The sequence below is a fragment of the Oratosquilla oratoria genome, unplaced genomic scaffold (genome assembly GCF_046742065.1).
Source record: "Oratosquilla oratoria isolate Oo_2021 unplaced genomic scaffold, ASM4674206v1 SCAFFOLD57, whole genome shotgun sequence".
Lineage (NCBI taxonomy): Eukaryota > Metazoa > Arthropoda > Malacostraca > Stomatopoda > Squillidae > Oratosquilla > Oratosquilla oratoria.
Genome location: NW_027467721.1, coordinates 171,579 through 193,855, shown reverse-complemented (window position 1 = coordinate 193,855; position 22,277 = coordinate 171,579). Strand labels below are relative to the sequence as shown.

The 22,277-nt window shown below is 39.3% G+C and overlaps 1 protein-coding gene across 1 annotated transcript in view; it reads left to right on the top strand.

Annotated features, from left to right (window-relative positions):
• The window catches only part of LOC143023739 (uncharacterized), a gene marked incomplete at both ends in the record, with an annotated part of 123,354 nt that extends 101,148 nt beyond the window's left edge, over window positions 1-22,206 (top strand). Inside the window, 2 exon segments of the mRNA XM_076182342.1 lie at window positions 8,666-9,832; window positions 22,084-22,206. Coding sequence (XP_076038457.1) covers window positions 8,666-9,832; window positions 22,084-22,206 — 1,290 coding nt within the window.
• Between the last annotated feature and the right edge of the window lie 71 nt (window positions 22,207-22,277).

Sequence of the window (22,277 nt, the reverse complement as noted above, 5' to 3'; positions counted from 1 at the left end):
CATCTGCGATCTTATATCTTCAGCAATTATTCTGGCGGCAGTCTTTACAATCCGAAGCCGTTCTTCCTTCTCGTCATGACTTCTATGATTTTCGTACCAAGCGTCAGTCAAAATTTTGTTTCCTGTGTCACGGAAACAGATCACTGGTTTTCTATTTTTGTTCACAGAAACAATAATATCATGTCCATATCTCTCTATCAATTCAGATTTTATGGTTTTATCAGTTGGTAGCTCACCCTCATATTCTGAAAAAATCTCACTGAAAGTAAACTGGCATTCCTCTCGATTTTCCTCCAAGTAATTAAAAGCATGACTCATTGCCTCAGAAACCGTAGAGCTTTTGGGACGACCACGTTTCATACCAGAAGATGTTTGGTAGAATTTTTTCATGCAGGCTGAATGGTACCTTGCCTCAGCAGCAACTAAATCCACTACGTTACATATACGAGTACATACTTCTTTGCCCCATTCATCTTTTCTCATTTCACCAGCTTTCAAAATAGTATCCTTAACATGCAGCATCTCTATACAGTGCACAGATTCACGATCACCTAAATTATTTTTTGCTTTCTTTTTTCAAAAAGTCACTTGATGCATCTTTTCCACAAAAGAGACAATCATGAAGAAAATCAAACTGTAATTCTTGACTTCTCAGTGACGTTGTCGGCACTTGCGAGGTTTTCTGCCTTGCTTGGAAAGTTTCAGCTCTCCGTTCTTTTGTATACACTTTTCTACATTTTTCATGCACTTTCACACTTTTTAGTCCTTCTAACAGAGAATGTTTTCCGTCTTTCCACTTAATGCTATAATCAATCAGTGTCTTTATTCCTTTCTCTTTAACTTCTCTAGTCTCACCCACAGAAAGCTGTCCATCGCATATTAAACATTTCCCCAATGAAGACATTTTGCACCAACAACTGCCTGGGGTTTCACTGAAGCTTTAACTATCTATTTTAATAGTTCTGAAACAAAAGAAAGACTATAATCAAGTTAGGAACTTAGATATTTTATTCAGTATAGCATATAAAGGAAATTATTATATGATCTTTGTGCACTGTAGGTATCAAATAAAGATAAACACAATCTTTTCGCACATTTAGCGCAAAAACAGTGAGGTATATCACAAAATTGAATAAAATAACTTTTGTAGAAAATTTTATGTAGAATAAATTTTGTTTCGATACATTTTTCGTTAAAATTAGTTTCTAGTGAGATATTTGGAAAAAACTGTTTTTGGTCGCCATTTTTTCAAGATGGCGGCCAAATCCGGGGGGGTAGAGGGGTGCAAAATTAATATGTTATTAAGTAAGGTATTATAAACACATTAAAGCTTATTGCAGCTTTCCCTGATTTTTTTTCCTTATTCGCCTTTTTATACTCCTCTATTGACTGGCCTATAGGTAAAAGGTAAATACACACAAACGCTCACACACAAATACACAAACACACACACATACATACACACAAGCGCACATACACACACATAAACAAAGTAGTACGCTTAATACGTATTCATTTTAACTGTTCTTATCAATTTTAAATGTGTTAATATAGTACATATGTAGTTACTTTGATTTATTTTCATACTTTTGATGTTTCATAACGTTTTAGTATAGAAAAAAAATTAATTGCATTATCCAAATCAATTTCGGATAATCCCGTTTTTCGGATAATCCGCTTTCGGATAATCGGGGTTTTACTGTATATGTGTGTGTGTATTTACCTAGTTCTATCATACAGTGCTTGTGGTGTCCCGTCTCTGTATGTCGCCATATCTAATTTGCTCTTAACTACTTGTATTGTTTTTGTACACACTATTGTTTCATCTAGTATGCGCCACACATCCACCACTATGTTTTTTTTTCCCAAGGTCTCTTCTATAACTGTCCTTTTTGAGTTTCTTCCCATGTCCTCTTGTGTTTCTCTTATCCCAATTTAGTAAGCCATCTCTATCTAGGACTTCCACACCTCTCATAATTCTGTAGATGGTCAACAAGTCACCTCTTTCTCTTCTTTGTTCCAGAGTCTGTAGTTCTAGTTTTGACAAACTTTCTTCAAATGACATTTTTGATAGTGTTGGGCCATCTTCATAGTTGCTCTCTGGATTCTATCAATTTTCCTTATATTCTTTTTAGTACTGGGTGACCAAATTGTTGCTGTGTACTCCAATTTTGGCCTTATCAGTGTGACTAGTATTTTCTTTAACATTTCTTCATCCAAGTAAGTAAAAGCCACCTTTATTGATCTTAGCAAGTTATAGGTTTCGCCAACAATTTTGTTTAAATGTTTGTCAGGGGACATATCTTTTGTGGTGATCTCCCATAGGTATTATTTATATCCCACTTTCATCATTTTCTGTTCACCAATTTATATCTTCCTGATATCCTTTTTTTTTTTTTTCTTTTTTTTTCTTTTTTTTCTCCAAATTCCAGTATGATACATTCTAAATGTTGAGCTCCATTTCCCACTTCTGACTCCATTCCCAAACCCTGTTCAGACCTCTCTGTAGTGAGTCACAGTCCATTTCAGTACTTTAACAATTTTGCACCATCTGCAAAGAAAGTTGTGTAACATTCCAGACCTTTGTCCATCTCATTCACATGGCAAACATTATCGGAGCCAACTCTGATCTTTAAGGAACTCCACTAATTGCCTCTTCCCAAATTGAACTCTTATCCCTGATCACTACTCATTTTTGTTTCATGCAAAAAGTCCTCCATCCATTTCAGTAGTTTACCTTGTATCCCTCTTATGGTTTCCAGTTTTCTTAATGTTTTTTTGTGTGGGACTTTGTCAAAGCCTTTTTGTAGATCTAGGAAAGCACAATCAGCCCATCCATCCCTTTTGTCATGTCTGTTAATCTTGAGTAAAGAGAGATAAAATTTGTGGTACTAGCCATTTTGATTTATTATATGAGCAAGACCCAGTAGAACATGTTAACAATTACTTATCATGAGAATTTAGTTGGTCTTCCTAGATTACTTAAAATTTTAGGTATCCAGGTGGTTTTTAAAAACAATAATGTTAAAAGCTTGTTCATTAAATATTCACCAAGATAAAAGGAAGGTTGTGTATACAGTATACAACATAAAAATACAGCATTAAAATGGGACAATTGCCAAGTGGACTGTTTGTTCACCAAAAGGACTATGGACAAAATATTGACTGAAAAAACTCCAAAGTAATTACATCTTGTAACAATATAATAGAAAGAAACATTATTACATACACATACATACATATACCAAAGGCTTTTTCCCCCCATATAAGGGAATGAGATGAAATGAATTGAATGACTATCAATAGAGAAACCTGACATAATGGGAATAGCAGAGACAAAACTGAAAGGCCCTATACAATCAAGTATGGTGGGACAAGGATTATACAACATTTGGTAAAAAAAAATAGGACAGACAAACAAAAGTATGGTAGGACAAGGATTATACAACATTTGGTCGAAAAATAGGACAGCCAAACTGGGGAGATATGATATTGACTGGAAAGGACCTAAATGTAATAAAGGCAACAGAAGGAAAAGTGTCTGAGAAGTATGATGGAGGTTACAAGGCTGGATAGAGTGAGAAATGAAGTAAGGAGGAGAACAGGGGTGGTAAGGGAGTTGGGAGATAGGGTTGATGAATGAGTATTAGGATGGTTTGGACACATGGAAAGAATGAGTGAAGAAAGTCTAGTAAAAGAGGTATAGAAGGCAGATGTGGAGGGAGTGAACATGAGGGGGCGTCCTAGAATGAGATGGATGGATGGGGTGAAGGGGGCTTTGGGGAAGAGGGAAATATCTGTTGGGGAAGGACGGGAGGGGACAGAAGACGGGTGAATGGAGAACGGTTGTATATGGATGATGCTGTGATGCATGAGGTTGAATGGGTGGGGGGATAGGGGATGAGGTAGTATGTGTGAGAAAAACTTTATGCAGCCCGAAGGGATTTCTCCCCGTCTTCTCCTTTTCTGCATGGGGGGGACGGAGAGGGGGGGGGTCGTTGATTTAATGAAGCTGCCTTGCTGTGGATGTGCTGTGTCTTGCGACACTGCCTCTGACCCAGGGCAGTGGACAAGGTGCAGGGATGACCCGTCATCCAGGAGGTGCTAAGATGAGAGGGAGGGTGGTGGGGAGTGGAGTGTATTTAGGGATGGAATAGATGGGATTGGTTTTATGCCTTTTTCTTTTTGGCTACGTCCCTTGTAAGGGGGAAAAAGCCTTGGTATATGTATGTATGTAAAGTCGAAGACAGCAGTATGAAAAGTAGAAGGTTTATAGTTGTTTATGTGCCTCCAGAAACTAAGACCTGGTGGCACATTTTATTAACCTCTTCACCCCGGGGCACATTGCACGTCTGGCAGCATTAGCTGCCCGACGTGCGATGTTGCGTCATAATAATCGCATTATAAAAAATAAAGTCAGTGCTCAATTGTTCGTTCTCTTTCACCCGTGTATTTTGATAACCATAGAAAATATGATGAAGCCAGTTTAGAGAGAATGGAGGTTACATAGGTACAACTACAATAAATATAATCAAGATGCTGATGTCAGCATCATCAAGTACCCACTTGCTCCTCATGCTGCCTACGTAGGCGTCACCGTATGGAAGTGGTTAAAAACAAATGGACTAAACACTTGAAAAAGAACAAAATATTAAACCCCAACCAATTTGGATTTAGAAGTGGAAGTTCATGTACTACAAACTTAATATGCTTTTACTCAAGATTGCTAGACATAATACAAGAAAGAGATGGCTGGGCAGATTGTGCCCTCCTGGACCTACAAAAGGCTTTCGACAAAGTACCACACAAAAAACTACTAAGAAAAATTGAACTAATAGGTGGAATGCAAGGAAAATTATTGAAATGGATGGAAGACTTCTTGAAAGGAAGAAAAATGAGAGTGATACTTAGAGAAAAGAACTCAAAATGGGTAGACATGATAAGTGGAATACCCCAAGGCTCTGTATTGGCTCCGATAATGTTTGCTATTTATATAAATGTCATGGATGAAGGAATTAAATGCTACATAAACTTCTTTGCAGATGATGCAAAAGTATTGAAGAGAGTGAGTAATGAAGAAGATTAAATCTTTTCAGGGAGGTCTGGACAAAGTCTGGAACTGGAGTAAGAAGAACAAAGTGAATTTCAACATTAAAAAATGTAGTATAATGGAATTTGGAAAAAGCAAAAATAGAATATCCGGTAAATTCAAAATTGGAACAAAAGAAGTTACAAAAGTAAATAAAGAAAGAGACCTAGGAGTGACATGACACCAGACAAACATGTAAACAAAGTAGTTGGAGAAACCTAAAACTTAACAAGATCAATGAAAGTGGCCTTTGACTACATGGAAGAGGAAATGGTGAAGAAAATCCTAGTTACACTGATACATACATATACCAAGGCTTTTTCCCTCTTACAAGGGAGCTAGCCAAAAAGAAAAGGCATAAAATCATTCCCACCTATTCCATCCCTAAATACACTCCACTTCCCTCCACCCTCCCCCTTATCTTAGCTTCTTCTTGTATTCCTTCTCCTTTTTCTTTTCATTTAAAGAGTTCACTCTAAGCACCTCCCTACCTTTTATCCTTTTCCTCTTTCTCCATCTATCCTCCATTCTCAACTTACCTTCCACCAAAAAATGATCTGATATTCCCCCACCCTCTCCCCGTAGCACATGTACATCCTTAACTCTTCCTATTATACTCCTATCTACCACTACATAGTCCATTAATGCTCTATCTACCACCCTTCCATCCACCTGCCTCTCCCATGTGTACTTATGCTTGACTTTCTTCGTAAACACTGTATTTGATATCATCAACTCTCTAGACACATTTCTACCATCAACTCTCCACAACGATTCTTTCCTGGAACTCCACATTTCCCAACCACTCCATCAATTGGTTCATTTCCTACCCTAGCATTAAGGTCTCCCAGTACTATTACATTGATATTTCTCCCTAATCCCTCTATGCATTCATTTAAATCTATCCAAAAAGCCTCCCTTTCCTCTACACTCTTCTCACTACCAGGCCCATATGCACTTACAAAAACCCACATCTCCTTTCCCAGTTTCACCTTCATCCACATTATCCTTGAGGAAACTTCCTCTCCACTACACGTTTACCTATCTCTTCACTTACTAGTATAGCCACCCCTTCTCTCCCTTGCCCTCTCTTCACTCCTTATAACCTCCCACTTATACTCCCAAACTTGCACTCACCCTTCCTTTTCAACTTAGTTTCACTCAAAGCCAACACATCCATCTTTCTTCTCACAAACATACTACCTATCTCTTCCCTTTTACCCTCATCTGTACCACATCCATGCACATTAAAAGACCCAAACCTTAGGGTGCTGGTTGGAAAACTTTTAGACCATCTTATGCCTTTAGTTTTTTTTAGGAATGTCCCCTGTGGGGCTACAAGGAGAAGGATGCCTGGTCCCAATCCCTGTCCCTTTTTTCTCACCTCTTACGATCCAAGTGGAAATACTTGGTGGCAGTATTCTTTTGCCCCCACCACAGGGTAGGTAGGTGAAAAGGGAAATAAATATTCAGAGAAATTGTACAGGACAGTAACAAAGGGTTGGGGTACAGCATAACGGAGGGACAGTCACAGTATAAAAGTGTCATCATTTCTCTATGAACAGAGTTTTCCTCTATCACAGACAAATGATGTGTGGCTCTGGTCTTTAGAGGCGCCCCATATAGACCCTAAAGTATCAGCTGATAAGACCAAAGTTAGAGTATGAAGCGTCACTATGGACACCCAGAAAAAAAAAAAAAAAAAAAAAAACCTAGAAAGAATTCAAAGAGCACTAACAAAGATGGCACCAACACTCGGCATGTTGACATATGGACAAAGATTGGACAAACAACTTATTAAATCTGGAGCAAAGAAGAGAAAGATGCGATTTGATATCCATATATAGAATTATGAAAGGGATGGAAATCCTTGACAGGGATGATCTACTTAAATGGGACAGAAGAAATACAAAGGGACATAAGAAGAAACTTAAGAAGGACAGTTACAGAAGAGGTCTGAAAAAGAATAGCTTTCCACATGGAATAAATTGAAAGAGAAAACAGTGAGTGCTAAAACTATACACGACTTTAAGAAAGAACTGGATGCGGAAAGCTAGAACTGTGGGTCCCTACGAGCATAGCTCTTCTCCTGCAAAATACCATACATACATACATTTCTAATCCTGACACAAACTCTACTACTCTCATAAAAACTCTTGACAGCTCCGAGAAGCTTTCCTCCTATCCCGTATATCTGCATAACCTCCCACAGTGCCTTTCTGTCTACCCTATCGTAAGCCTTTTCCAGATCCATAAAAGCCCAAAAAACATCCTTCCCCTTTCCTATAGCTTTCTCACATATTTGTCTAACCACAAAGATCTGATCTACACAACCTCTACCCATCCTAAATCCACACTGTTCCTCACCAATTACTCCCTCTGTTCCTCTCCTAATCCTCTCTATCAAGATCCTCCCATAAGCCTTCCCAACTACACTTAACAAGCTAATCCCTCTGAAACTACTACATTCACACTTGTCCCCTTTTCCCTTGTAAAGTGGAACTATACAGGCACTCCTCCAGTCCTCCAGCACTCTACCCTCTCTTCAGCAAACATTAAATAACCTCACCAGCCAGTCCACCATCACTGTACCTCCCTTTTTCAGACATTCTGCATGGCATCCATCCACACCAGGTGCCTTACCTGCTTTCATCATCATAACAACTGCCTTCACCTCATCCTTCCTTATTTCTCCCCCATTCTCCTCACTCATCACTCTCATTTTCTTCGCATTTCCCACTGGATAGTTTTATTATTAACAAGGTTGTTTGTGATAATTTGTAATTTAGTTATACTGAGCTTGTTCACTTGGGACCTTTCTCAATCCCCTATTTCTTCTAATGTATATACTACCACATTTTGTATGACTACTTTGTACCCTGAAATAGACGAAAAAATTGGGTAACTGTATTTTTCATTTCACAGTTGTTTTTGCAAAAAAGAAAGAAAAAATATATATGTGGAAGGGAGTAAACACCTGGGATATGATCTCTCAACCTCTGGTGAACATTAACAACTTTTTTATTAATAGTATTAAAGTTGTTGTGATAGCATGAGGTGGAATGGGCGGGTGGATGGGGGGTGAGGTAGTATGTGTGAGCAAAATTTGATGCAGCCCGAAGGGATTTCTCCCCGTCCTCTCATTTTATGCAATGGGGGGACGGAGAGGGGGGGTCGCTGATTTAATGAAGCGGCCTTGCTGTGGATGTACTGTGTCTTGCGACACTGCTTCTGACCCAGGGCAGTGGACAAGGTGCAGGGATGACCCGTCATTCAGGAGGTGCTAAGATGAGAGTGAGGGTGGAGGGGTGTGGAGTGTATTCAGGGATGGAATGGGTGGGAATGATTTTATGCCTTTTTCTTTTTGGCTACCCCCCTTGTAAGGGAGAAAAAGCCTTGGTATATGTATATGTATGTATTAAAGTTGTTTATGTTCACCAGAGGTTGAGAGAAGATATATATATATATATATATATATATATATATATATATATATATATATATATATATATATATATATATATATAAGACATGTAGGTTGCATATTATTGATGACCATTCCTCTTATGACTCCAGGTTTCAAGAAATGAGAAGACCTCTACATCTAGACAACCGTCTATAGGAGGTTTATTTTCAAATTCTAAATTGCCCATGAAAAATGAATCATTTAGTTCAAGTGATAGTCCCAGAAAAAAAAAGTTCAAGAAGAGATATTCTTCTGAAAAGTGTATGGACATTAGATCCTATTTAAATACAGGTAATGATTTAAGGGGTAAAAGAAGTGAACATAATGTTTCTGATGAGAGTGACATTGTTACAATAAGTGAAGAACCAACAAGAGTGACAAGTGATAAAATAGATTCTAGTGGTGTAAATTTACAAACTAGCAAAGTGAAACAAAAAAAAAATAATACAGAGAGAACAGGTCCTTTAGATTTTCTTGACAAGAAGATTGAAGAAAAAGAGAATGTTTGTAATTTATCTTTGACTAGAGTAGGTAGTGAGTCTGGTGGATACACAAGTAGAGTTAATGATATTTCAAAATTAGATGAACTTCCTTCAGGCAAAGGTGATGGAAGAGTTACAAGCAGTATTGATAAGACACATTTGACACAGAATGAAATTCTGGAAAATGATGGCAAAAAAAGTGTTAAAAGTGTTAGTAATCTGTGTCTTAAGTCTGGTACAAATAATGGAAAAAGTGTCAGAGAAATGAGTAACTTTAACATGGTGATTACTATGAGCCATATGACAGATAGTAAAATAGAAATGTCACAGAGAAAGGAGATGGAATTAGCTTTAAAATCTTTGGAAATTAATGGTTGTAGTAAGGACCTTCAATCAGGTGAAATAGCTAATTTTTCACATGAGTCATTGTCATCATCAAGTAGTAAATATTTACATTTTGATTCCAATGATATTAAGTCTGCAGTGATGACCTTGGTAAAAAAACAGAGAATGTCATGTTCTACATTGACAAAGGTAATACAACCATGCTATCCAAATCGATCAAACTTGGCTGTTGTTGTGCTTGATGACCGAGTATGTGAACCTGAGGAAATTTGTACAGAGCTTGCCCTACAGGAAACGGCATTCTTTGAAGAAAGCACTGATGAAGATGTTACTGGAGCAGATGAAGAAATAATTCTTGATGGTATTGATTCACTTTTTCTGAATATCAGCATCAGAAAATTTCCTCCAGCATGGATTATGGGGAGAATTTTATCACAATTAGCTTTGAAGGTGAGTGGCATTGCTGTAGCTACCATAGATGTATGTATTGCATTCCAATAGGTTTAAGAGTGAAAAATAATTTGAAAGCAAGCAAAAAAGAGTGAGAAGAGGTAGGTTAGGTAGAAAGTAGAGGGTAAATGGAGCAGATGAATTGGTGTTGATGAAAGAGAAGGCCGTGAGTGGGAAATGGGTGGAGTATTTCAAGTTGTTGAATGTAGAGGAAGACAATAAGGATTTAATTGTGGCAGTGGGAAATGCTAGGAAAATAAATATATCTATCTATATATCAAAAAGATTCTTCCCTCCTTATAAGCCAACCAAGGCATGCACCCACCCTCTACCCATGCAACCCATGGTCCTGCAGTGTCCAGCTTACAATCAGGTGCTTCATGCATTAAGACAGTAGGGAGAGGAAGATCCCCACTTTAAAAAGACAATACATACATATACCAAAGGCTTTTTCCCCCTTACAAGGGAGGTAGCCAAAAAACAAAGGCATAAAAACCATTCCCACCCATTCCATCCCCAATACACTCCACTCCCTTTCACCCTCTACCCTCCCTCTTATCTTGGCACCTCCTGGATGACGGGTCAACCCTGTATCTTGTCCACTGCCCTGGGTCAGAAGCAGTGTCGCAAGACACAGCACATCCACAGCAAGGCTGCTTCATTAAATCAGTGATCCCCCTCTCCGTCCTCTCATGTAGAAAAGGAGAAGACAGGGAGAAATCCCTTCAGGCTGTGTCAAATTTTGCTCACACATACTACCTCACCCCCATCCCTCCACCCATTCCACCTCATGCATCACAACATCATCCATATACAACCATTCTCCATTTACCCCTGTCTTCTGTCCTCTCCCATCCTTCCTCAACAGACATTCCCCTCTTCCCCAAAGCCCCTTTCACCCCATCCATCCATCTCCTACTAGGTTACCTCCTCATGTTCACTCCCTCGACATCTGCCTTCCATACCTCTTTTACTAGTGTTTCTTCACTCATTCTTTCCATGTGTCCAAACAATCCCAATACTCTTTCATCCACCCTATCTCCCAACTCATTTACCATCCCCATTCTCCTCCTCACCTCCTCATTTCTCACTCTATCCAGCCTAGTAACCCCCATCATGCTTCTCAGACACCTCATCTCAAATACATTCAAACTCTTTTTCTCTTCCTCTCTTATGTTCCATGTTTCTGCCCCATACAGTGCTGTTGGCACAATCACTCCTTCATACAATCTCCTCATAGTGTCCATTCCCAAATGTCTATTTCTCATTACACTTTTTAATCCACCAAGGCATTTACTCGCTTCTCTCAATCTACATTCTACCTCCACCTCCACTCCCCTTTCCTGCCACATTTGCACCCAAGTATCTAAAACTATCCAATTCCTCCAGTCACTCTCCCTTAGTGCTCACGTCCAGTCTGGTGCCACTTTCACCCCATGTACATTTCATCACCTTACTTTTACATACATACATATACCAAAGGCTTTTCCCCCCTTACATGGGGGGGTAGCCAAAAAGAAATAGGCATAGAAACTACTCCCACCCATTCCACTCCCCTCCACCCTCCTCCCTCCTTATCTTGGCACCTCCTGAATGACGGGACATCCCTGCATCCTGTCCACTGCCCTGGGTCAGAAGCAGTGTCACAAGACACAGCACATCCACAGCAAGGCCGCTTCATAAATTCGGTGACCCCCCCCTCTCCATCCCCTCATGCAGAAAAGAAGAAGACAGGGAGAAATCCCTTCGGGCTGTGTCAAATTTTTTCTCATACATACTTCCTCACCCCCCATCCCCCACCCACTCCCCCTCATGCCTCACAGCATCATCCATACACAACCCTTCTCCATTCACCCCTATCTTCTGTCCTCTCCTATCCTTCCTCAACAGACATTCCTGTCTTTTGTAAGGCCCATTTACCCCATCCATCCATCTCATCCCAGGATGCCCCCTCATATTTACTCCATCCACCTCTGCCTTCCACACCTCTTTTACTAATCTTTCTTCATTCATTCTTTCCATGTGTCCAAACCATCCCAATATTCTTTCATTAACCCTATCTTCCAGTTCCCTTTCCACCCCTGTTCTCCTCCTCATCTCACTTCTCACTCTATCCAGCTTAGTAACCCCTATCATACTTCTCAGACATTTCATCTCAAACCCATTCAAACTCCTTCTCTCTTCCTCTTATGTTCCATGTTTCTGGCCTGTACAGTGCCATTGGCACAATCACTCCTTCATATAACCTCCTCTTAGCATCCATTCCCAGATGTCTTTTTCTCATTACACTTTTTAATCCAAGGCATTTACTCACTTCTCTCAATCTACATTCTACCTCCACCGCCACTCCTCCCTTCCTTGCCACATTTGCACCCAAGTATCTAAAACTATCCACTTCCTCCAGTCTCTCACCCTTAACCCCTTCCATACGGTGCCGCACACGTAGGCGTCATGGGGAGCGAGTGTATTCGCGAGGCTGCCATATCGGCGTCTTGATTATATTTATTGTAGTCGCCCCTCCATAATGACATTCTTTCTAATTCTTTTGTAATCGCATTTTCTATGGTTATCAAAATTCACAGGTGAAGAGAGAACGATCGATATAAGCGGTGACTATATTTTATGATGCGAGTATTATTACGACACGTCGTACGGCTGGCATTGGCTGCTGCCACCGAGATCTAAGTCCATGACGCCTACGTGTGCGGCACCGTATGGAAGGGGTTAACCTCTTCACTCTGGGGCACATCGCACGTCTGGCAGCAATAGTTGCCCGACGTGAGATGTTGCTTCATAATAATCGCATTATAAAAAATAAAGTCAGTGCTCAATCATTCGTTCTCTTTCACCCGTGTATTTTGATAACCATAGAAAATTGATGAAGCCAGTTTAGAGAGAATGGAAATTACGTAGGTACGACTACAATAAATATAATCAAGATGGCGACGTCGGCATCATCAAGTACCCACTTGCTCCTCATGCCGCCTACGTAGGCGTCACCGTATGGAAGTGGTTAATGCTCACTTCCAGCCTGCTGTCACTCTCTCCCCTTGTACATCCCATCACCTTACTTTTGCCCACATTTATCCTCAGCTTCCTTCTTTCACACATCTTCTCAAACTCTGTCACTAACTTCCTCAATCCCTCCTCTGATCCCGCTACAAGCACAGTGTCGTCAGCAAACAACAGCTGGCTCACCTTCCACTTTTCTCCATTTTCTTTAATCATCTCCAACCCCTGACCCATTACCCTTGCATTCACCTCTCACACCACCCCATCCATGTATAGATTGAACAGCCAGGGCGACATAACACATCACTGATGAAGTCCCACCTTCACCTCAAACCATTCACTCTCTCCATTTCTAATCCTAACACAAGCACTACTACTATCATAAAAACTCTTGGCTGCTCTTAACAGCTTTCCTCCTATCCCATATATCTGCAGTACCTCCTACAGTGCCTTCCTGTCTACCCTGTCGTAAGCCTTTTCCAGATCCATAAAAGCCCCCCAAAAATCCATACCTTTTCCTATAGCTTTCTCACATATCTGTCTTACCACAAAAATCTGATCTATACAACCCCTACCTGTCCTAAAACCACACTGTTCCTCACCAATTACTTCCTCTGTTTCTCTCCTAATCCTCTCAATCAAGACTCTCCTGTTAGGTCCGTTGGCTCTAACACTTAGTCATTTTTATTCTTCTGTAGGCTCCATGCCTTGTCCTTCCCTTAAGTATGCTTCTTTCAAAATGTCATTAAAGTGTCTTGATGGGGTGAATTAAATGAGATTAAGTTTTCTTTTATTCTTCTTTATAAATACACATGGTTGTACTATCTACACCAAGGGACTCCCATCTGGGATCCTTGTACATCCCACCAAGCCAAGTCTGCTCCGACGTCACAATTTAATTCATCCAATAACTTTGAATGTTACAAATAAGTGCCACCCTTTAAGGGCGTGACTTTACCTCCATGCACCAATAATTTTTCTCCACCCATTTCTCCAATCAGAAAGACTGTTATGCTGTCAAGCAATACAGTTTATGCAAGCAATCTGTTGCAAGCCGAGTGTGGCTTGTATGTATTTTGTCAATTCAGCACTCTCTTGATATCCTAACCTATGTTTACAAAACCCAAGATGGCAGGTGAGAATATGCAACTCTGCACTTCCTATTCGGCCATTGTTTCAAAACATCCAAGTAATAAAATTTGCATATCTTTTCACCTACCCCTCTATCTACTTAAATGTTTACCTCTATCTACCGGCCTCTTACAGGGCTCGGCAGCTACCTTTGGTCGTCCCGACCAATGATATCTACTACCCCCTTACAGGGCTTGCTAGTATATACTTGGAAATCATCATATATAAGAAGCTAAACTACCCTTGCATAAACTGGTATAATGGTATCAGTAAAACATGTCAAACATATACATATCAAAGAAATAAGCAACCCTCCAAATGCATAATAATAATTCAAGCCGAGACATGGCTAATGGGGTTTAACAGAGACATCTCCTGAATACGAAAATTGAAATCAGTGCAGACAACAATATTGAAGAAAAGAGAATGCCAAGAATAACTAGAATAATCATTTGAGGGAGATCTTGACAATGATCTCTTAATTTTCAAAGGGGGAGAGTTTTCAGGTAATGTGAAGTTGAAGGTTGAAATATATGAATCTTCAGTTAAATGCATGGTATTAAGGGTATTAGCAATAGTGGAAATTGTGCCTCCATGTAATTCACAGGTGTCAACAACTGAGATAAGACCTTCAACCAATTCCAATTTAGGACTCAATCCTGGACAATTTTATAGAATTTTTTGTCTTATTAGGGAAAAATAAATAATGGGAACCTCGTATGTTACTATGAGAAATCTGGTCTACCAAAATTTTCTAGTAATGACAGTTATTCATCACACACATTTCTAACCAGAGAAGCTAAAATAGTTTTTCAAAACTTCATGAATCACAAAAAAGAGGGAATGGCAAAGATAAAGATTCTTATTAACTATTTTACAATCATTTAATTTATCATTAGAGATCATACTCTCCTTTAGGTTGTCTACAGAAAGGATGTAGTTGAATGAATCTACTACTGGAACATCCACTTCATGTAATGAACCATTTACCTCCACAGGGAAGGGTATCAATTTATACAGGTTGAATCTAAGATTAGAAGAAAAAGGAATTTGTTATCACTGAGGAAATATTTAAATATGCTGTAAATAAAGGGTCAAGAGTTTTTACGATAGTAGTAGAGCATGTGTCAGGATTAGAAATGGAGAGAGTGAGTGGTTTGAGGTAAAGGTGGGACTTTGTCAGGGATGTGTTATGTCACCCTGGCTGTTCAACTTATACATGGATGGGGTGGTGCGAGAGGTAAATACAAGGGTGGTGGGTCAGGGCTTGGAGATGGTCAAAGAAAATGGAGAAAAGTGGGAGGTGAGCCAGCTGTTGTGAATGGAGAATGGTTGTATATGGATGATGCTGTGATGCATGAGGTTGAATGGGTGGGGGGAGGGGGGGGAGGTAGTATGTGTGAGAAAAATTTGAAGCAGCCCAAAGGGATTTCTCCCCGTCTCCTCCTTTTCTGCATGGGAGGACGGAGAAGGGGGTCGCCGATTTAATGAAACGGCCTTGCTGTGGATGTGCTGTGTCTTGCAACACTGCCTCTGACCCAGGGCAGTGGACAAGGTGCAGGGATGACCTGTCATCCAGGATGTGCTAAGATAAGAGGGAGGGTGGAGGGGAGCGGAGTGTATTTAGGGATGGAATGGGTGGGAATGGTTTTATGCCTTTTTCTTTTTGGGTACCTCCCTTGTAAGGGGGTAAAAGCTTTGGTATATGTATGTATGTAATAAAGGGTAATAGAATGCCACATTAGCTTCATCAAAGAAAGGTTTAAAGTTCCAGTCCTTTTTTGCTGAGTTATTTATTCTTATGAGTTGAGGTATTGGGAGAAGAGAAGATGTGACTTGATCAAAATTTGCTAGAACTAAATCTTGCACAAAAGATTCCAACTGGATTTGCATCTCAGATAATTTCAAATGCATAGTATTAATAAGAAAAGAAGTATTGTATGCTCCTGTTCACTTTGTTTTAAACTAAGATTCTCTAAGCTATCTGTAATTTCAGAGATAATTTCTTCAATGTTCTTTACAATTGTTTGTAAATTATCAATTTTTGCAACCTTCTCATTCAATTTATTCATAGAAATTTTTAAGTCAGCAAGGAAGGCAAAATTGGATATTCCCAATCCAGCAAGAGCTCCTAAAGCCACCACTAACATACTTCTCTTTTGTCTACCATTTCTTTTGAAATTTCAATCTATGACATCAAGTTTATGTTCTATCTCCTTTATCATATTTTCAAGTTTCTTTTGAACATTTTTACTGGAAATGTTCTCTTTTAATATTTTCAAACTCACTCTCAAGGAGCCAACATTATCTTTAATTATTGTTATATTCTTGTAATCAATCCTAATCATCCTAATAAGCTTGTCTACCATTATTAGGTTACCTTGATGTACTAATATTCCAGGACGAATTGGATTCCAGTCCAGGGCACTCACCAAGTATAGTAATAATAAAACGACAGTCTTCATCTGTGAAATGTATTGAGATTGATATTCAATTCATTTAAAATTTCATAAAAATATTCCCCATACTCTTCTAGTTCATTAAAATTGATACATAGAGTATCACAACAGTCATTTCCATAATACTGCAACCTAACTTTCTTCATATCATCTAAATGGCCTATTAATTCTTCCCTATTTTCTAAATGGAATAATTTAAATTTATTTCCACCTGTAAAATCAATTACACTATATGGACCTGAGTACCTTGGTGAAAGTTTATTATAGGGTGAACATAGTTTGACCATGACTAAATCTCCCATTTTTAATTCTAGTTTATGTGCTATTTTGTGTTGTTGCTTTTTCAGGAAAGTGCAGTAAGCACAACTTCGCTCAGCTTTTTTCTTTCTAAGCCCTTCATCTTGTTTCTTCTTCTCGTAGTACTTGCGTTGTCGCTCTGCCAGTGTCATAGGAGACATGATGAAGCAGGTTCACTCAGTAGGCAATTGGATTACAATCAGAAAGAAAAGATAGTAACTATATAGCATACTAAGCAGCAACAGTGAATGCTAAAGTTGCGTGAGAAATGTTACTGCATGCTTCGGTAACGTTTCTCACACTGTCCATGTAACATGTGTGACAGCCTGTGGCCGACTAGAGTCTCATACAAGATATTTTAGGGCAACATTAGTAAGGTATTAGGAATTCTATTTATGATATAAAGTTATGTTATTTTTCTCCAAAGCATAAGTTGTGAATGGAAAAAATTGTAAAAAAAAATGTCACACACATTACACTGGAAGTACTTTCATTCCAACAGTATGCCAAAGTCCGACCATACAGTTTAATGTGAAAAATAAAGTGATAATTAAGATAGAAAATAATTATAATTTATATAAAAATCAAGCACAATATTCCAAACTCATGCTAACTTTGCTAAAACTGATGTGTAAATCACAAAATTTAACATGAATTACTATTTGGTGACATACTGCGTAATTTTTAAATGCCTCACTTTGAATACACAGTTTTTACAAAAATTGTGTCCAGATTTGTAAAATTCAAGGTTCAAGCTTCAATTTGGTATAAAATACATGTATTTTTTTATCAATTCTGAGATTCGCACTAAAGGTTGACGTTTTTGTGGAATGACCCAAAAAGTGTTTTTTGGGCCATTATGAATTTTGGAAAATGCTTATGACAGTGTAGACAGGAAGGCACTGTGGGAGGTATTGCAAATATATGGGATAGGAGGAAAGCTGTTAAGAGCAGTCAAGAGTTTTTACAAGAATAGTAGAGCCTTTAATGGGCAGAAGTATGGAACATAAGAGAGAAGTTTGAATGTGTTTGAGATGAGGTGCTTGAGAAGTATGATAGGGGTTACTAGGCTAAATAGAGTGAGAAATGGAAATGAGGAGGTGAGGAGGAGAATGGGTGGAAAGGGAGCTGGGAGATAGGGTTGATGAAAGAGTATTAGGATGGTTTGGACACATGGAAAAAATGAGTGAAGAAAGATTAGTAAAAGAGGTGTGGAAGGCAGATGTGGAAGGAGTGAACATGGGTTGAACAAAGATGAGATGGATGGGATAAAAGGGGCATTGGGAAAGATGGGAATGTCTGTTGAGGAAGGACAGAAGATAGGGGTGAATGAAGAATGGTTGTGTATGGATGATGCTGTGAAGCATGAGGTGGAGTGGGTGGAAGATGGGGTGGGTGAGGGAGTATGTGTTAAAAATAAATTGACATAGCCCGAAGGGATTTCTCCCCATCTCCGTTTCTGCATGAGGGAATGGAGAGCGGGGTTCGCTGATTTAATGAAGCAGCCTTGCTGTGGATGTGCTGTGTCTTGCAACACTGCTTCTGACCCAAGGTGAGTGGGTGAGATGCAGGGATGACCATGAGGCAGGATTTGTGTTCCTATCCACACTGATGATTAGTTCTTCAGAGGCTTAGAGGTAGAGAGTTGGGTGACCATTGAGTAGCGGGTTTGCAAATACAAACAGTGATGAGTTTTTGAACTTTATTCTGTGTGGAAGCAGAGAAGAGACACTCAATCCTGTGGTGAATCTGTCCACCGAACATTGAGCCATAACAAAGAAGGGTTTGGTGTCAGTTGATACTGCATCAATTTATAGAGAGCATTTATACATAAGAGCCAAAATTGGCATGAAACTAATTGAACGATACTCTCAATATTTTGCTAGCTAATTATAATAAATATACCTAACTTAGAACAATAGGAAAACATAGCATAAATGAAATGGAACAGAGAGGAAAAAATGTATACAAAAGAAATGTCATTTGTATGTTAGTATTTAATGGTCACCTTAGTGGAAGTTGACTGCAGAGCTGACCGTCGGGCACTTGCCTGGCTATAAGGTTGGTCTCCTTCATTATCGTGGTAAAGGTCAGGTCTTGCAGGTGATCCAATACCACACTACTAAAATGTGTGCTCGTGTTTGCATGCATGGTGCTGGAGTGAACATTAACCTCGTCTCAGGCAGAGTAACATGCTGTGACGTGCCTTGTGACATCACTCTCTAGCAGTCTGCCTTGATTCCAACAGATTTCTCGGATTCACTACCAGTTGGTGACCACATCAAAATATTCATAGAGAAATATTAGTACAGGTACTCCTCGGTTAACGACAACTCGGAGTAACGACGGGCTTTATGACATTCGTTTAACGTAAATCTCCTGAAGTTACGACGTCGTGTACGATAATTAAGTTGGCTGAGGCAAATTTGTATGATGTTATAAATGAACTTGTACGGTGGATATTACCTGTGAGGTAAAGTGTTCTGAAGCTTAGGTCTACATTACCATCCTGCAAGCTGCAAAAACTACCTGGGGTACAGTATATACCGGTAGTGGTAAATTTTTAGTTTCGACCAAGGGCGCAATATAGCAATAGAAAATTAATTATTAATTTTGTAAATTATAATGTATTAACGTATTATGCAATTTTGTGAGCGGAAAAAAAAGGTGCTAAAACAAATTTCATAAGTAACGAAGTCATGTCGGACGAATGGTACAGCATGTTTGTTATGATAGATGCCGATGTCGAAGAAATGAAAGGATGATAAATTCGTCTAACCTAAACTAAACTAACCTAACCTGTGTTTGATAAATCATTACCTGCAAATTAAATGTCATCCGGCTTGTCCTCGTTGTCGTCGTCGTGAGAGACGTTGGCAGACGACTTTGTTCATTAGCATATTTTCTTGTAGCATGGTATTTTTTACTTTCATTTCTGCCCACAAAATTGCATATTACGTTGATACATTTTAATTTACAAGATTAATAATTAAATTTCTATTGCTATATTGCGCCCACGGTCGAAACTAAAAAAATACCCGGGTATTCAGTATGGAATGTCAGCATACGCTGATTTGGTCATATACGGTAATTTTAGGAACCTAACCACCGTAAATAAACAGTAAATAAAGCTTTAATGTACTGTATAAAAGAGGGAAAATACACGAAAATAAAGATACATGTATTGCTGGACATGGTACATACAGTACATGTACGTATATGTATACACTTTCGCTTAACGACCAATTCGGTTAACGACGTCGCGCTGGTCCCAATTGTCATCGTTAAACGAGGAGTACCTGTAATTCATCCTTAACCCCTTCGTTACCGACCCGTCAACCTTACGTAAACAAACGTTTCAAACCGTCCCACGAATGACTGGAGCCTTATGTTTGTAAACACAGACACTTGCCACCACGTGGGTAGAAATAACCCAGAAACCGAGGCTTTGAGAGCCCTCAATACACACAGGTTATAACTGTGACACGTGCGTGTCACGGGGAGCACGCTCGGTTCCTGGCGGGTGCACTCAGCCGTGACACGCAGGTGTCACAAAACACACATCCGGTACTCAAGGGGTTAAATAGATAGACAATACATGATGAGGTAGATGCAGTACATGATGAAGTAGAAGGGATACATGTGGAAATAGATACAATTCCCTTCTCTAAATGATGTGACCTTACATCGTGGCTCTTTTGCATAAGCTATATCTAGGAAGAGGAGTTGGTGGGGAGGAGGTAGGGGGATCCTGTGACGGAGTGGTTGTTGGAGATGGGGACGGAATATGCTGGAGGTCAAGACCTTGCATAACAAGTTTAACGTTATCTTTGTGTAGGACTGTCTGTTAAATTTAGCAAGTTGAGTGCTTTGACTTTATCATTTGGCAGAAGGTCAAGAATGCAAAAGGGTCCCATGAACTTTGCAGAAAGCCTTGATGTGGGTGTGTGGTTGAGTGCATACACAATGTCTCCAATTTCAATTTTTCAATCTCTTGCTCCTGCATTATGGAGTCGTGCCATGTCATCTTTGGAGAGGGAAAGGGTATTGTGAATTCTCTTGAAGAGAGTGTTGAAGTTTTGGACTTTTACTTTGACATAATCACTGAAGTTATATATGGGGGCTAAGTGTGAAGTAAGGATATCATATGGGAGCTTTTTGTCTGAGCCAGAGGACAAAATGTGGTGACTCCAAAATTGGCCTATTAATGGCACTGTTAATGTAGGCTTGGATCATTGGTACATGTTCATCCCAAGAGGTGTATGTCCAAGGCAAGATGTCAGAGAACATTGAGTATTTTTCTGCTCTGTCTCTTGACTAACCCATTAGAGCTAGGGTGATAAGGCATTGTGTTGCATTTTGCATTTTATGATATTAAAATGTTTACAAGTGTGTGTGAGAATGTCATTGTTGAACTCTGTGCCATTGTCAGAAATGAGTGTTTTTGGTGTAGTGTAGGGGCATATGACTTTGTCAACAATTGTTTGTGCAACTTGTTGTGCTGTCTTGTCTTGCAAAGGAGAAAGAATGCAGAAATGGGAAAAATTATCTACGCAGACAAAGAGGTATTGGTTTCTGTTGGGGGTGAGTGGCAACTTTAGAAGGTCAATAACTACCATGTCTAAGACCTTTGTGCGAAGCACATGAGTGGCAAGCATCAATGTGGGTGTGTATATCTATCTGCATGGATAACCAGAAGTACTGCAATCTGACTTGCATAAAGCATTTGTCTTTTCCTGGGTGACCCACAATGGATATATCATGTACAAGGTTCAGTACTTCAGGAATGAGTTCTGTGGGAACAAGCTGGAGCACTGAGTGGTTTGGTTCATGTTTGTTCTTGAGTGTTGCATTGTAATACAATACTTTGTCTATCAAGGTGTAGTTTTTGATATTTGGAGGAAAATCATCAGTGTTGTATGATAAATGGATGCAGCTTGAAGGAATTTTTCCTTGTCTTCTCTAATTACTTGTGGGTGGATGAGGAAGGAGGGTTGCCATGTGATGAGCAGTGGAGGTAAACCAACTATAGTTTTTTAGCCTTGCTGTGGATGTATTGGGTCTTGATGCATTGTTTCTGACTCAAGCAGTGGGGGAGGGCAAGAATATTTATAAGGAACCATGATGGAGGAGGTGGGGGCAGATGGGTGTTGGATGTGTGTGAGATTGGTGAAGAATGGGTGTATGCCATGGCTAGCTGCCTCCAGTTTGAAGGAGAATAGGCCTTTTGATAGATAGTGCTTTATAGAATAAGATTAATATGTGTGTTACTTCAATTGCACTGTATTTTTATATATTTCTTCTTGATACATGCACTCTGATTGCTTCTAAAATATTGTTTTTAACTTTCAGGTTGACTCAGAATTTGTCCATCAGCGAGCTATAGATTTAGCATATCAAATCTTAACATTACATCCACCAAGTAGTACTAAGAAGAGATTATATTACTACACAGCTTTCACATTTGGAATGCAGGTAAGACATAAATCATACTTTCCACATGTTTTCATATATATCCAGTGGTTTGGTTCTTTTGGGGAACAGTG